General features: G+C 40.6%; 1 protein-coding gene across 1 annotated transcript in view; it reads right to left on the bottom strand.

The window, feature by feature from the left end:
• Positions 1–18,387, bottom strand: part of LOC137587503 (partitioning defective 3 homolog) — a 295,372-nt gene that overhangs the window by 64,319 nt on the left and 212,666 nt on the right. Inside the window, exons 20-21 of the mRNA XM_068303945.1 lie at positions 9,319–9,447; positions 1,889–2,188 (exon numbers count right to left, since the gene is read on the bottom strand). Of these exons, the coding sequence (XP_068160046.1) occupies positions 1,889–2,188; positions 9,319–9,447 (429 nt within the window). The remainder of the gene's footprint in view (positions 1–1,888; positions 2,189–9,318; positions 9,448–18,387) is intronic.

Here is an 18,387-nt window from a genome sequence, read left to right on the forward strand (position 1 = left end):
TCGAACATGCAGCGCATATTTCAAATCAAATCACAACACTCATGACAGCTAATCCTATCCCTGAAAATGAAACTCCCTACCGCACTATCAGTGGTTAAGGTTCAGACCTCACACTAAATATAAACTTGTATTTGCAACACTAAGCCTTTTATGCTGAAATAAACCTGTAAAGGTTGGAATTCACTGTTCTCTAAGAATATGCAAAGACAACACAGCTGGATGGAGAGATTAGACATTTTTGTTTCATTTTTTAAATTGTTTTTCAAAGAGTTGAATTAAAGACGAAGCAGTCATTTTCAAGATTAGCTGAAACAAAATTTTCATTCTTTCTCTGGCTTCTTCCCACTTAAAAAAAAACATGCAACTTAGGTGAATTATATAAAAAATGTGAGTGTGAATGTGTGTGATGAGCTGGCGTCTCATCCGGGGTGTACCCCAGATTTTGCGCACCCGCAAGGTTGGAGAAGCGGCTGAAGACGAGACAATCACAATCATTTTAGGAAATGGAAATGTCCGTCCCTTTCTCCTTTCTTCGTCTGTCTTCTATGATTTCTCCGTTTGTCTGTCAGAACTACATTGCCATTTCTACTTCCTCTTGCTATGGCTTCTATACTGTTTCCCTGCTCAGAATTTATTGATATCCCTACTGACTTTCAATCAATAGCCTCTTGTATATTGATCTCACTACACAGTCAGCCTTTACGTTATCATTGTCTTTCCATTGACGATCATAGCTTCCAGGCTTGGGGTAGTTTACCATTGACTGCTGCTTGGCACAAGAAGGCTATCCTGACCAATCAGGAAGACGAAACCTTCAGCTTAAAATACAAGGATCACTGGCTTTTATTGATGTTTTGACACGTGCATTTCATCTAAAGGGCCAGATGGCCTTGTCATACCAACCCTGACTATCATAGTGGAAGATTCTACAGAAATCCTTCAGAAATATACATGCACTCACACACTACTGGTAACACACTCAACCTATGCACCCAACCTGCTGAGAGCATGTGAAGGTCACAAACCCCCAAGTTGACAGCTGTCAGTCACAGGAGGTGCATTTCTTGCCATCTATTAATCACACTGAAAGGTTCTGAGACCACAGGGTTAAAAATATCCTGACTTGTCTCCACTTGACAACATGTAAGGAATAGCTAACCTTTATAACACGCCCACTCACCAGAACCAGAAGATCTTTATAAGCAAAATAAATAGTAATAAACATGTCAGATTGATTTATGAGTCATGGGCTTGACTTTGTCATGGATACACCATGGTGAGAAAAGATGTGTGGGTACTTTACCATTTACTGGAGCTACAGAAGAGCTGAATACATAAATAAACGGTCTTTTGGTAAGAGACTATCAACACAACAATGTAAAACTACAGCTACGCAGTGTTGTCATCATTCCAAATATTTGTGTTGACATGAAGGTTATGAGTGATACATCCCCCCTGGCGACAAACAAGCTGAACTCCAGTGTCATCCAGTGTGACTCTGAGAGAGGTGTGTGAGAGGTTGGGGGTGGATTACCTATGATCCAATGATAATGAAAAAAAAAGCCTGTCTGATATTAAATTCTAACACATGGAGAATTGCTGGGAGACTGTAGTTATTTTACCTCGGCTTGTGATTCTGCCTGCTTGTATGGACTGGAGACTCAGGGGGACGAGGCAGTGATAAATCACTGTTTAAATTCATTGTTTTCCCCAGCACCATGTGTCACCTCTCACAAGTTAAAGTGAACAAATGTCATTCCACCCCTGCTTATATATTACAGATGAGTTGTAAATCAACTAAATTGTGGTTAAGCACAAGATGAAGGCACAAACTGCTATAGATAAGTCATGCTTGGATTTTTTTTTTTTTTGTGGCGGGGAACCATACCTGTCTGGAGCTGCAGGGCGTCCAGTGCGTGGCTTGTTGACCTGGGCGTACAGAACTTCCAGAGGGGGACCATTGTTCGGAGGGCTGATTGGAGGCCGGGGGCTCTGGGGCGTTTGAGGGAGATGGTAGGGGTTGCTGTAAGGGTCCATGCTGCTGGAGTCTGACGAGCCTAATGATCCAATGCCGGCGTAGGTGTGGTCCTCATCTGAGCTGAAGGTACGACTGACCACATCCTGGATCTCAGCGTATTCCCTCTCCTTTGCCTGCTTCTCCCGAAACTCCTGTGTCTTGGCTTGGATCCTGCAGTTAACATGGTGAAGATTAATCATGCTGTTTAATCATTGTGAATTATTCATTCATTCATTTTCTCTAACCACTTCTTTCACTTGTGCGGGTCGCGGGGAGCTGGAGCCTATCCCAGATGTCAAACACGAACACACAACACTTACTCCTACGGACAATGTGGAACGGCCAATTAACCTGAAGTGTATTATTTTGGAGGTGGGAGGAAGCCAGAGAACCCGGAGAGAACCCATGCAGACACGGGGTGAACATGCAAACGCAGCACAAAGTGGGACTCGAACCCGGAGCCGCCTTGCTGTGCGGTGACAGCGCTACCCACTGCGCCACCGTGCCGCCTAATCATCATCATCATGAATTATTGTTTCACAATTTAGCTGAGATTCAAATCAAGCAAACCTCAAAAAGATTGTCTCGGAGTGGATGGATGGATGGATGAATGGATGGATGAATAAATAGATGGACAGAAAACAATAGATTGATAGATCGATCGATAGATCGATAGATAGATAGATAGATAGATAGATAGATAGATAGATAGATAGATAGATAGATAGATAGATAGATAGATAGATAGATAGATAGATAGATAGATAGATAGATAGATAGATAGATAGATAGATAGATAGATGGGAAGACACAGGGCAAATAAAAGGGAGGAGGTCTATAACATACTGACAACTATTCAAAAAGGTATGTTGGTTAGCCCAGACCTGAGGAACATCTACAACTTTTACAGAAGCCTTCCTATAAGGAGGAAGTAGGGGTGAGAAAGATGTCACTTAATTAAGCGGGAAAAAAAAAATCCAAAAAGTAAAATATGGGGTTTTCCATGAGCCATTAAATGTCTGGGATGGATGTATTTATCCTTTCCCTTGGGTCTACTAACTAGGATGCGGGAGGAGGCATTGAGGCTTTGACTTCCTCCTCTCCATCCTTATGTCTCCCCCCTTGCTGCTTCTCTCACTGGGACCACTTCCACACAACAGCCTTTCACAGGGACTCTCTGTCTTGGATTGTTTCCCTGTGAATACCCATCTGTCTGCAGCTACGCTCAGCCATGAAGCCTCAAAGGAGTGAGGGTAGCTGACTTTGCGAGGGCAGGAATATGGACAACAGGGAGTAACGAGGAGAACGGCTGAGGACAGGCTTGGGGGGGGTTGACCTCCCACTGTGGCGACCCTGGCAGCGACCACTGGACTGCTCACTGGTTCCAGATGTCGTATCCCTGCTAGAATGACACACACATACACTCAAGCATGATGTCTCCCACTGCTGCTCGACTTCCCTATTACCTTAGGTCATAACCGACCTCTGACCTCCCATTGCTACTCCTCCTAAATGACTGACAGGTTGGGAGCAGAGCTGGAATCCCCTCTAGCCTAACTCCTTTGCTATTGTCTGTGTATTTTAATAAAAGTAATCACATTTCAAACAATCACCATTTTTCAGTGCCGGATTAACCCAATTGCCGCATCCTACCCATAGACTGTCTTGTTTATTTTTAGTCATCCAAAATCCTATTTTCTCAGCATTATCTGCAGAATGAGATTTTGATGGAGGTCTGATGCAATGTTGCGTGATATGCAGTCATTTGTAAAGCCACTAAGGTGGTTTAGTGTATATTTGCATTGTCGTGGATCAGGTTCTTTATGAAGATCACCGACTCACAGCAGAGCTATGCGCACCAAGTGTGTTCCCAATTTGGCTTGTGTTGTCAGGAAATAGAAAACAAGTCTCACACTGTGAGAAAAACACAAATTCCCAGAAGCCCCTTCACCTGCCATCTGGCTAAAATGATGTCAGATCTCTGCCAGGAATGATCAGACAATGATGTTACCACAGGTTCACGGAAGTCCACTGGGATTTCACAACCCTCTGGCGTTTTATGGACTAATCAGATTCATAAAAATGGCAATATTGACATTTAGGACGAGATAATGGGTTTGGCTAGACTGGTGACATTAAGCTAAAAGAGAGAGACTTCTCTTCCAAGCCTCAGGAGTCTGACACAGATAAAGCTAATAAGTGCATTTTAATACAATTATATTAACAGGGAAAATAGTAAAGACGTAAGTCATGCTGTTGTAATTACTGCCATTACCATTTGGTCAGACTTGTGATGTAACTTCCCTTTTCATAATGTATTAGTTGTTATTTTGGCACATGCACTTGTGGAGAAAACATAGAAGCAGCTCATATGAGAGGCATGTTGTTGTTGTTCTGGAGATTACAAAAATCATGTGGTGTTGCATTTCCACCCTTGGCCACTTCACTGCGGGTCTTCTGGAAGGAACATGAGTTGCATATTTTTTTTCAAAATGCCTCTTTTTTAAAAAAAAAAATCTAGCTGCACAATTACTTCTCATAATTTTAAGTGGAATATACTGACAACCTATAAGATATTAGAAATTCAGACCGTAATTGTCCACTCAGGATTAATTATAGTCTGCAATCAGCATATTTATGTTGTTATTATCAGGTCAAACAACTGTTTACCTCATTAAACGTGCTATCGTAAGTAAGATTTTTTTGCAAATTAATCGTCATTTGTCATATTTTTTCATCAGGAAAATATAATTCCTTGTTATCAAAACAAGACATGCAAAATCATAATGAGGCAATTTTGCTCTTTCTGAGCATTTTCCAGGCTAAACACCAAATCAATCCATTTCTAATGTGATCAAGAGTGAAATTATTGGTTCTAGCCCTAAAGCTAACATTTATTTTGAAAAGACCTTTGTGAATCAAAATGCTCACTTTTACATATTTAACTTTATTGACCTTTAATTTCTAGAATTAAATGTTAATGGAAAGACGATGGAAGTCAACTCTGACTTAATGTGGAAGATACAATCGTACATAACGAGATCTTTGCCCAGCTATTTCCCTGCACCATCCCCTTATGACAAGAGGTTAATAATAGTGTAAAGATTAATTTTCAAGGACATGCAGCTGCCACTTTTTGTCCTCAATCATTTGCTCATAGCTCCAAACCTGCACATCTACACCTGCAAATTGTATTCTTCCTCACCGAGCTGTAAGTGCTGCTCCACTTCCAACTGTTCTCCTTCCGCCAGCTTCTCTTGAGACACCGCCCCCGCTCTGTACCGTATATACACCATTAGCCAATTAATGGCCCAGCATGTTAACACTGAGGAAAGTGCTGCCCACACTAAACACATTATTACTGTACACCCCAATTACCAGCCCTTCTCCTCGCTTCTCTGCCTACCAGATAGTATGTTTGAGATGAGAGGGCACAGTGGCTTTTGATGCAACATGCCCGGGGAGATTTAATTTCAGAAACGGAACAGCCCGGATGAGAACAGTTATTTTAATTTTCATTTAATTACACTGATGGCAGCAAATAAGATATTTCTTGTTGTATGTCAGCATTTGCAGTTTTTTTTTTTAATCCATGCATTGCTCTTTATTTTCTTAGAAATGCCACTGACCCTACAAGCGCCCCTGAACATAATACAAGTCTTTTTTTTAACTTGTTCTTCATAACTTTACAGTGGAAAATATTTTTTTCCTGGCCAAGGGACAGTCTAGACATTAAAATGCTGCGGTTTACAAGGCAGCTAAAATCGGCCATGTTTTGTTCATCTTTCCATTTTTTTTCCATGTCATTAAATAGGAGTAAGTATTTATTTTAGCACAATAAATTAGTAAAATGAAGTGGAAAAGTTAAAAGCTAATCAGATCATGTGAAATCTTTCCTCCACACTGAAAAGTATTCTTTTTAATTTTTTTTTTGCTTTTTTTATTATCCGTATAGAGCAGACCCTTTCTCTGTATGTTTATCAATGTGTCATCCTCCCAAGGGAGGCTGGAGGAGGCCGACACTCATTCAAAAGTCAGCATACTTAGGAAATACATGGGCTGCTACTGTAGTGGATGAACCAGGATGTACTTTATTTGGTCTCTTACTTTGTGATGCAGCTGCCATGAATACATTTTTCTGTTCAGGAACTCATCAAACAACTGTTTCTCTTGTTCTGAAATGCATGTGAAGGCGAGAATGTATCTGAATGTTATCAAAGCACAGGCACTGGCTCTACGTGCAGCTGTCTGTGCAGAATTGCAAAGCTTTGAAAGCTCATCTTACATGATGACACTTGGCCCATAACAGCATAATGCAATCACAAAGCTAATTGTCCAAGTTTTGTGGTGTTAATTCACAGTGAAACAATCGCATTAACTTGCTGTAGGTATCAATATAATTACAAACGTAATCAGTTTTCCCAATCAGCCAGTTGAGCTTTCATTGAACTTACTGTGCAAATGAGAGTGAAATTGAATGCTGCTATAATAGAATAGTTTGACAAAGTGCAATGATGTCTGCAATCACCGTGATAAAAGAAAAAAGAAAAGAAAAAGAACAGGATCTGCATTATAGCTATAGTGGCTTTGGTAATCTGTCCCCTTAAAATATATAAGTGATTAAATTATCATTTACTGAATGAAATACACCTCATCCTGTTTTCTAGATTGTCAAAAGTGGATTCTGCTGACTGACCCATCCCATAAATACCGGTTAGGAGTCAGGCGACGAACAAAAGGAAACACTATCGGGGGAAAAAAAAAGAAAAAGATATGCCCTGGTGTGGTCTGAGGAACACGAACAAGGAGAGTGGTGGTGGAGTGCTGGCTGCTGATTAGAAGTCAACCAGAGCCAAGCAGATAAGAGAGAATGGACATCATAATCAGCAGCCACAGAGAAAGACAGAGAGAATGGTGTTCAACTCAGGCGGAAAATGAAGAAGAACGCTGTCAGCTTGTTTTTGTGTGCTCCTCACTTTGGCCGGGGAAATTATAGTTTCAGGGCTCGCATGTGCAGAGATAAGTCAGAGACTGATAGAAGCCCCGCCAACGCCACACCGTGTGTTCCTTTTCTCTCTTTACCCTGCTGACCTTGTATGAAGCAAGACCAGAGGGCTTGATGTATCCACAGTGTCCTCAACATAAGCCAATCAGATAGATATGTCATGGGTGCTGTCCACAGACATAAAGGGACTATAGTAATTGCTGTCACTGCTAGGTTGAACATAAGATATATACAGCCAAATCACCGGCTCTAATGCTGCCTTAATGAGACATGAAACAGTCAATCACAGGAGATTTTAGCAAAACAGCAGCTGATAACCACTCTTCATCAAAAGCAATGGAGTCAAGGTTTTATGTACTCTCCTCTCCATCATCTTCAGTCTATAACAGGCCGATAAGACATCAATGGAGAACATTTTTACTAAAAATAAATGCTTTGTGTTCGATGGTACCGCAAGCCAAATCATAAATTGCATTATCATGTCAAGGTCAGAGTTTTAGATATATAACCGTTGCTGCCTTATTGCAAAGTAAAAAAGGGCAGGTTTTATGAATTAATCTGTCTCACCTTTTCGCTGACTCCTATTTTGAATCACTAAAAGCCCCTGTCAAAGCCGTCTGCTGGAATTAATGATCTCTAATGTCAGCCAAGCCAAGTTTGGCTGCAGCCCATCCCAGGTCCCGATGACACACAGCGTCGTCTGGCGATTGTTAGCTTCAGAACTCATAATGTTTAATAACTTTGTGAATTTAAAAAGGTCCTGATTCTGTGGCAATCATTTAGATCATGTTCTACAACAATAAAATGTACAATAATCAAATGTCTCAAAGATGGAACAATACAGTAGTGCTTCCAAAATTTAAAGAAAATAGATTTATAAGTTGTCATCTTCCACAACCTTAATACTCTTAACATCAGCATATCTTTGTGACAGGTTGTTTTATTTTTGTTTTTTTACCAACACAATTTCCCTCAGGATTCTCTTTCCATTAACTGGGGGGACAATCCCAGCTTGGCTGAGTGATGGGATTTGGGAACAGGTACAAAAGGAAAGAATTAGGCTGCCCTCCTGTGCAGGGAGCTGAGATTGAAGGTCACACATGCAGAACAGACTCAAACAAGACGAGGAGAGAGAGAACAGGCTGCAGAACAAAGTAGAACGCAGAGAAAGTGGTTAGACTGATGAAAGAAGAGAACTATAGGAGTGGGATTTAAATGCTATGTATGTGTTTGTACAGAGGGGAGGGCTGTGAGTGCATGTACTCTACATATCTCATGCCCGCTGCATGTCTGTGTTGATTCTGCTGCTTAGTGTGACAGTCCTTTGGAATCCTCTCAGAGACAGATCTGGATGAAGAGCCGGGCCTGCCGGTCTCTAGGGGTGCACGGAAGGAAATGTGTTGGGCCCTCAGCCAGAGGGATTCACACCCTTGGTAAAGAGGACCTTCACTGTGAGTCATAGCTGAATACCCAAAAGAAATGTGCTACAGCTTCTTGAGCAAGGCCTCCAGATGCTCCATTCAGGAAGAGAGGGGGCCTTTGTGAGCATTTATTTATGTGAATATGTGTTTGTGTTTTTGGTACCATGCATTTTCGACAGCCATCCATCCTTCTTTCTCTCTTGCCATAGAGGGAGCGGTATCAAGCCCTATTGTTTCTATTCAATTAGCTGTCATTACTGACGGCAGTATGATTACTGAGTTCATTTGGCTGGTGGTGAACAATGGAGGCAGCAAGCTGTCTTTTCATTTATCCTGCCACCAATATTGTCTTTCCTGTTGGAAAGAATTAAATGGTGCTTGTCTATGAGGGATGCGGCACGTGGGGTAAGACCAAGGCCTTTACCTATTCTTGTGGGCATCGTAATGTTCAAAAACACAAGGATACAAAGAGCCAAGAGGGGCGATTGAGAAGGAACTGCATATTCTTGAGCAATTAACAACTTGGGCTAGCTGCAGGAAAAGACGACTCCAGAGCTACATCGATTGCATTATTATAAAGAGCACCATTCAATCAGGCTAAATCCACAGGGGCCTGAGAGCACCATTAGGAGGTCAGCACCTCTGAATGACGGAGGCAGCAACAATCTATAAATGATCTATTTAATATCAACATATAAAAGAAAGGGGGCATTTCAAAAATTGACATCTGAGTGCTTTCCTAGAATTTCTCAGCCTTGATTCAACATTTTCCCATAAAGATGTTTTCTAATTTTCTGTTCAGAGTATTTTTTTGTCTTTGTTTGGTGAGTACTGTTGAGGCTTTTAGCGAGTTGAAGCTCCGTCTGACAACTCACCTCTCTTGTTCCAGCCTCATCCGTACGGTCTCCTCTTGCGATGCTTGCATGTCCTCGGCTTTTGATTTACGGGAGCCCGTCCTCTCCATCCTGTCTCCTGGCTGCTCATCCTTCCTGTGCTTTCCAAATCTGTGTAAAAGAGGAAGACAGAGAGGACTAAACTTAGTCAGTTCTCTACCAAATATGGGCTTCGTCACTCCAAAGCAGCATTCCTTTGTTTATTTGGAAAAACACAGTTGAAAAATTGAATTGCCAAACTGTGGAGACAACTCAGGAGGCGTGTCCATATGTTCATTCCGTATTGGAAAAAAATAATTTCCTTTTTTTCATGTGCAATCATATATCATATATCATGCAATATCTAAAGATACCTGGACAAAGTGAGTAACCTCATTGCCAAGTCTCAGTACAGGAGAAAAGATTCCTGTTGTGGCATGAGGAGTAAGTCTAAAAAATAAAAAAAAAATGTCTTCCTTTAATAAAAGAGAGGATGAGCTCCCAATTTCTCCCTGAGCTGTAGAGTTTACTTAGAGTGATGGAAGCAGTGACAGCTCATGATTTAATTTTGAGCAAGGAGGGAACAAGTTAGCTGCAACCAGGCAAAATATGATTGAAGGAAACGACCAAGTTCGTCGGCGTCATTTATAACTTTTTAGGTAGCGACAGACACTTTTACATTTTAATGATAAAAGTGAAACAACAGTGGCGGTAAATCTGTTACAACTTAACAGTGAGGTGAAAGTAAGTCTAACCGATGATGGTAAATTGGTCTGATTGACCAAGCTCGCTGCTGTACGAAAAAATACCCAGGGACCATGGCTGAGTGAAGGGTGTATAGAAAATGATGAGGGATGTGAAACAGGAAGGAGGCACCTATGTGACAGGAAGCGCAGCAAATTCACACTGCTGCAAACTCATTGACACCATATGTGGACAAGTCTATTCTATTCCACCAGGTATGATTTTATTTCTCACATCTAAGTGCTTGTGGATAAAGTACCTGCGGATTTCTTATATGTGCACGGAATTTAGGGAGAAAGTATGAACTCTCAAGTGAGTAAGAAAAGGAAAGACAATATAATGACATAATTATGCAGCTTCTTTCTAGTACACAATGGTGCCAGCTGTGGGGGAAGTGCTAAAATAGCAGAAAACAGAAAAAAAAAGGAAGTATTTCGTACAGATATCTAAGATATGAGAAATACATTTTTACCTGTCAGCTTGTTCAATAATTTTCCATCAGCCCCTCATTCAAACATACGGATGGTGTATAATTAAAACTAATGTTTACAGATAGGGAATTGGGTCATAGCCTCACCCTAACCATGTTGTGTAAAAGAGGCAGGACAGGTCAGAAATACTGTAAATAAAAATAAAATGGAATCCATAACTAATTAGCTTACATATTCGTACTGATGTATTTGAATTGAGAAGAATTTGATTATATGAAAACACACACACACACGCACACACATTGAAAGTAGACATCTGGATAAAACATTCCTTTCAGAAAAGCTAAACATATTTTCATAGAAATTAGGAAATGTGAACCACTACCTAATTATTTATAGATAGGATTAGAAAAATATGAAAAAATGTCTGGTATTCCTATTTGTCAAAGTACAGTATTCTATATAGAACAGTTATATTTTCCATTTTTATATAAGTAAATCCTGTCAGGGTAAAGCTGGGTCAGTTACATGGACACATTTGATTACAGTACTGTAGTTGATAGTCATCAAAAGGATAAGGACATGTAATTACAATTACAATTAAATACTGCACAGACATTGATTATTATAATGATCCACATATGCTTGTCGGACTAGTCCCATTCAATTTGAAAAAAAAAAAAAAAAAAAGGCATTAAGCTCTGCAGTCATCCAGATCCCAAATGCTGTATTGTACTCAAAGTTTGTTTGTCTTTGTTTCATTTTATAACTATACACTTAACTTTCACTTAAAGAGGGGAAAAAAAATCAGGCAGTTGTTTTCAAGACATGGATAGTGAATATAATCATGGAATGGGGGCTGTTTCCTTTGTGGATGTTTATTATTCTACATTAAATTAAAAGCAGCCTTGTACACATGGCTTCTCATAGTAAGTAGCTGCTTTGGAAGAGCAAGCTTTCATGTGAGCATGGCCTTGTAGCATGTCTTGGTTTCTGGTGGTACAGTGAACCCGGGTGAGGCCAAGGCAGCGATATCCGGCTTCTTTTGTAGCACACATTCCATACATTATCTGATTAATTAATCAACAAATGTCTCCAGTACGGCATAAAACTTCAGGCCTGGACTGGGAGCGCTAATAATAGTGAGCCTACCATCTATCACCAGAGCAGGTGACAGCTTCCCTCACCTCACGTCAAGGACTTTCATTAACTCCCGGAGGAAAATTCACCTTCCTCTTCCAATTTTTACTCAATCTCTTTCTACTTTGCCTTGTCGTGAAATATATAGAATAACTTTTGAGAAGACAAAATCCTTGCATTAACTTTTTTTCTTCTTCTGGATCAACATCAATACATCGAGGGATTTGTCACAGTGAAACATATTGACGGACCAGACTGAGCAGGACCGTGGGCATGCAGTGTCTACTGCATGAAAGGTATTTCTTTATTGCCAGTGGCCTAAAGAGGAAGGCTGACATCAGAGGAGAGGTGTGGAAAAGGGACAATGCCAACAATATCAGGATACTTGCTGGCTTGCTGACAACATGGTCCATGGGGACCGTGGTGGAAAAATGGGATTAACCAACAAACTTTCACTGATGCACAAACTCCAATGTAATATTTGTACTTTTAACATTTAGTTGGCAGAAAGAAAAAAAAAATTCTCTCATAGCACTGTGCATAAAGAACTGCAAACTGTATTGACTTTCATTCCTGCCTCTGGATGATAAGTGTCTTACTATGAAATGACAGGGAATTTATCAGGTGTCAGGAGAAGAAGAAGAAACTGTTTCAGGACAGCTCTTGAGCCGGTATTGGCACCTTGGTATTACTCCAGGCTGACAGTTATATTGTGGCTGATGAGGATTGATAATAACATATTGATTGGCAAACTGCAACTCAGGTGGAATGACAATGAAGTTACTGCACTATATGGTGCAGTTGGGGAATGAGAGAGTATTTGGTCAAAATTGAAAAACCTTACATCGAACCTTGAGTCTGCAGTACTGAAAGGGGGCCTTGAAAGTAAAATTACTCTGTAAAATACAGACGCCACCTTAAGGACTTGTGCTGATACAGCCAGGTAAACAAGGATATATGTTTATATCATCATAAACAGTTTGATTTTATTTTCTGATTTTATCTTGCCTGACCAATGCTGTGTTTAAAGATCCATTGACAAATATCTATCTCACTGTGGCAAACAAGAAACAGGATGTGAGAAATAACCAACACACAAACTGAGGTGCAATCACAATAATAAAGAATAAAACAATGGTGAGGAAAGATCTGCACTCAAGCAAGTTGCCAGTCTGACGAGAGCAGTACTGATAATCAAAGGGAATATTTACGACTCCAGCATTTTGAGCGGTAACGTCATACTCCTCACTGTTCTGATTGGCTATTAAAATCTCATTTAGCTGGTGAGTGGCGTCACATGTCATAAAAAATGCTTTATTATTGTTACGGCAACTGCTGCAATAAAACATTATGAGTGTTTAATCAAGGTGTCCTGAATTTGGCAAGTCAGCAGCATCATGTGGGGTCAAATGTGTTCAAATGCTATTGCACATTAAGCAACAGTAGGTGTCTGCTTTTTTTTTTACAAGTCAGTAAATAGGTGCTCCATTCAATATGATATATCCTCATACATCACAGAAAACAGAGGGGCTCATACCACTAGGAGTGGATGCCTCATACATCACTCTCATTGATTTACAGGGTAATAATACTTCAAGAATGCGGTACAACAAAGAAAGAAAAAGACAAATAATTTCCAAAGAGAGAGGAAAAAGTAAATTATGCAAAGCTTTAAAGTCAGCATGATTATTACAATTATTTAATCTGAAGAGCAGATTTCACAGAAATTAATCTGTATTGATCTTCTGTGGAGAATTTATGGTTTGCCTGCAGGAAGTTGCTGACTTCAGGAGGGAAGACAGCAGATACAGCTGCCTGTTCCTGCAAAAATGCAAGGATGTGATGGACAGTCTGGTTTCACCTCATCTGACCCACTCATCATATGAGGTATTAAATCTTTTTGGAATTATTCAAACCAGCAAATGGAACAGGTGAGCTAGAAAAGAGAAAAAAAAAAGACTGCATCTATCAATTTGAGTAAGTGATGAGAAGATAATTTCAAGGGCAGACAGAGAGAATCATTATGGTTTCTGCTCACCCAACCTGAAAGTTAATCCAGATCTCCCAGGGCGGAGTCCCCCCCCCCCCACACACACACACACACAGACGTCTGATATGGTGTCTGAGCCCCCATTCCCCAAAACCGTATTTGTTGCAGGCGGGAAGAAAATAAATATATATGTCTCCGCCAAATACATTTCATGCTAATAATCTATAAAGCTCCATAAAAAATACATTATGATTTCTTCTCAGGGAGAAATCCAGAGATGTTATTATCAACTTATTGACGGCAAAAAAGTGTGGAGAAAAAAAAAAAAGAAAAAGAGAAAAGTTACAGCTGGCAGACGCACAGACAAACACACACACACACACATGTACACACATAAACACTTTTTCTATCTTCTATCTTCCTTGTCCAATGGAAGGACATATTAATATGAAGCAGTGTGATTTCTGCACGGTGCTGCACCTAGGGCAATAACCTAACAGTGGCATGTAATTTTAATAGTGTCTTGTTAGAGAGGCGAAGGAGTCCAATATTCCTGTCCTTTTCCCCAGCGACATATTCCTGCACCTGTAGTGAAAAACCACATATACCTGTGAAACACGCAGATGTCTTGTAAGAGACACTCAAAAGAAAAATGATTTTTTTTTTCTTTCTTTCCTGGGAATCAAACTGTGACCCAGCGATCGTTAACAACCCTTAAAGGGGGCATCTGTTATCATTGCATGGCCTCAGTGGAATGTCACTACCTCTGGTTTCCAGGGACACGGGCTCCACGGAGTTATTGGAGAATGTTCTCCCATCTTTCCTCCGGACTCCAACCGCCACTGATTATCTAACTCTCTGATTATGTACCTCCCTGTGGAACTCATTATACACAACCTGCAATGTCAGTCAGTGCATTCACTGCACAGTCACACCTCTTTTAAAGCAGAACCTACAATCAGAAACGTCATCAAAAGCCTTTTTTTAAAGGATTTAAGGACAAAGACTGCCACCTGTGACTCATGAGCAAATGGTAACACAGGGTAACACCCCATCATGTTGGGATTCATGATATGGAACATGCATTTTTTAATAACACAGCCACTCTCCTGAGTGTTGATCTTGGTACTTCCATGTCATTGGTCAAGTGCTTGCATGCGGAGAACCAATCAGTCGCTTTCTGAGGACAAATGAAAGGTGTGTGTGTGGGGGGTGTTTGTCGTTGATTGGCTGTAGCTGTGAAATGAAGCCTGGCCTAATTCTCCCACCAATGGTGTGAAAACAGACGAGGTACAGAAGGAGGGAGGATGGGAGACGAACTGGTTCATGCCGGGTGACAAAGCGTGTCCAGTGCCGTGGAGGCATGACATGCATTTATTCATGACAGCAGGCAGAGGCGCCTGTAGGGGAGTGGCACAGCCAGTGAGACAGAGGAGAAATTATTCTCACTTCAGGTGTCCCAGGTGAGCAAAGAAGACACCATCACATTCGACAATGTTCAGTGTCAGTGACGCCCCATGTGGTCTCACATTTAAATAATGCATTGAAAAACAATCTACATGCACATGTATGGCTGATTTTTTTTTTTTTTTTAACCTCAGACTGTTATTTTCTGTTTAGCATAAATCGGTTAGAGTTTGGAGATTTTTCTGATTTTTCTGGCTGAAATACAGATACATGTGGTTCTTACACAACATGTTTACTGCCTTACATTTATTTATTTATTTATTTTCCTGGTACATCAGTCAGATTCCGGTTATTTTTGCTCCTCTGTCCATTAGGTTTTCTTCCATCATGTGTCATCTGTTCATTTCTTCCAAAGGGATATTTCTAGCTGGTATCCCATCCTACAGATATTTTACTGTTATTTATTATGTTTGTTTCCGGTGCTGTGTGTGTGTGCGTGCGTGCCTGCATGTGTGTGTGTGTGTGTGTGCCTGCCTGAATATTAAGGGCGAACTTGCCTTTTCCATATTTCAAACAACTAGAGTAATACAAAGCACAAGGCCCAGCCCAACATGATTGCCTCTAATGTTTCACATAAATCACCAGCTTGTATGTGTGTGCGTGTGTGTGTGCGTGCGTGCCTGCATGTGTGTGTGTGTGTGTGTGTGTGTGTGTGTGTAAAAGAGAGACAAGGGGTATTTTTGTACACGCTCAGAGAAACATTTCAAATCCATGACACCTCTGATTAAAGCCTACAATTACAACACAAATAAACAGTCCAAATTCATTCATACAGCCATTTGTTAAAGTGAATAAGCCGAGTGAGGAGGGAGTTTCCGAAGGACAATTTACATAGAAGCACGAGAGCAGGAGGGAATTCCAGGTATAAGAGGGCTACATTGTGTGCGATGACATTTTCACAGCTCATAATCAGACTTATCTCACACGTCTCACAAACAAACACGTGATCGGTTGCCAAATTTCTCGTGATCTCACGCGTTCACGTGCACAATATTGTTTTGTTACTGATTAACCAAGTCAAACGTTCCCGTGCAGGGATGCAGGGATGGGGGATGGGAGAGGAAGGCGCCGATGCTCCTTCGGAGGTGGTTCAGGCTGTGACCTAGATACAGTATGGCACACTGCATTCCTAATGGGCCAGTTTGATCACTGTCACTCTGGATCCTCGGTTAGGCTGCTGCCACATGCGTCAAACACAAAGAGTCAGCATTCAGCATCCACAGTCTATTCAGCTCTTTTAATGATGTCAACCACAATTTCCACTGTGGAAGTGCAACGGCAGGAGAAAAAACAAGCTGGATTTTGGAATAGTGGTAGAGAATACCACTGACATGAACAAACCGACTGATAATAAATTTGGTGAATTACAGCTGAAACTTAAACCTATTAGTACATGTATTCTGGATGAGAACAAAAAAATTAGGATTGTTTTCTTGATACGCCTTCTCTGTAGGACATCTTATCTTGTGATCTCTTTTTGATACTCATAATTATTTCTCAACACATTTGCATGCCGCTGGGTGCCGAAGAGCAGATTTCCAGGATGGTCATCTGAAAGACAGGTGAGGGGGATCAGTGCGGCAGGTTTTCTGTCTCGTAAACGTCAGACTTTGAAATATATTCACGGAAACACAACAGCCCAAGCATTGTATTTGAGTCCATTGGTGAAAGGAGACAGCTGAATCACTGATCCGTGATATACATCCCTCCTAGCATCCGGAGGGAGACGGGAGAGGTCTTTCTGTCAATGCTACAATGAAGCTCCAGGGCAGAGAGGGAGGAGGGAAGAAGGGTGGAAAGGAAAAAGCAGGGAGTGACAGTAATTGCGAGTAAAGTGAGGATGAGAGAGATTAGGAACCTTGTGGAATCTCAGGGTTGGTGACTGTATGTCCCAAACAAGGTTAGATAAATAAACCCAGACCTCCAACTTGTGTCGCCGTTGCTGCTTCTCCAAAGCAGAATATGCAATACAAAGGTCAAAATAAATTATTCGGTCAAATATATGTGCAGCATTTTTTAAATGGTGAAATAGTAATAAAAATAAATAAATTAATAATAATAATAGTGATATAATAATAATAATAACAATAATAATAATAATAATAATAATATTAATAATAATAATAATCAAACTGTAAAAATACTGCAAACATAAGGGATCAAGATCGAAAGGAAAATGTCAGCGTCCAATAGCCTCCACATGATATCTGTACTAACTGACAATTGATTTACTTCCTAAAAGAAACTTGAAATGAAAAATGAAAGTAAGTTCAGATTTTTGGAAAAGATCATTGACACATTGACACATTCTTCTTCCTGAATCATACTGTGATTGTGGTTCCGGAAAAATGAAATGAGACGCATCAAAAACATGTCGAAGGTTAAGGGAGGATTGATGTCAGTAAAATGGCCGACGTCCAACCATCACATTCAACTGTTAGCACTGGATGTAAGTCGGAACGTGCAAACGTGTGAAATATTGAAGTTATTCCAAAGTATCATGTGTTGGATAAGGAGCTGTGGATACATAATTTCCTCATAAGGAGTTGAACCAGACCTACTCTTGATCTGTAGCTGTAAAAATACAGCTGACTTACTGTGGATATTTCAGCGTCTGATCACACATTCCTTCTAACGGTCCTGCTAAGCTCACACATCTTGGTATGGCAGTGAGAGCCCAATTAAGATTCCTTTATGACAAACATAAGGAGAAACGAAGCCATAAAAGAATCTCTATTCCTCTGACGTCCTCACTAATGACAGAAGAAAGATCAGAAAAAGCAGAGACAGAGGGGTGGAAAAGCAGGAGGAAGAAAAACAGACTATCTCACTCTACATGCTGAACACATGTTGAGACGCTGACGGAACAAGAGGAATACGCTTCCTGCCTTTAACTGGTCACCTTTGATGGAAATAAGAAGTGTAATTCAACATCGATTGATATTACCTTTTGTAATTCAAAAGCAATTCTCCCAGCTTTTTGTCATCCTTGCCGTCGCTGCGATTGTTACGCTCCCACTACCCATCTTCTCATTCACATGTTTAAGTGTGTGCGCACATCAGCAGGTGGGAACTCAGTGGATGGGAAAGGTCATTTCAGCCAACGGCCTCTATTTCATTACATGCTAAGCCCGGTGGATAAGTGAGCGGACTAGCAATGAGTCCTACTGTAGCAGGCAGCCGGCTGCATTTGCATAGTACATAGGGAAGAAATAAATAGGTTCTCCAATGTGCATTGCGCACCTCTGTCTCTGTAATACCAAGCATGCTTTGCATCTCTAACTCAGCTTATATATATTT

Source organism: Antennarius striatus, chromosome 20 (genome assembly GCF_040054535.1).
Source record: "Antennarius striatus isolate MH-2024 chromosome 20, ASM4005453v1, whole genome shotgun sequence".
NCBI classification, from domain to species: Eukaryota; Metazoa; Chordata; class Actinopteri; order Lophiiformes; family Antennariidae; genus Antennarius; species Antennarius striatus.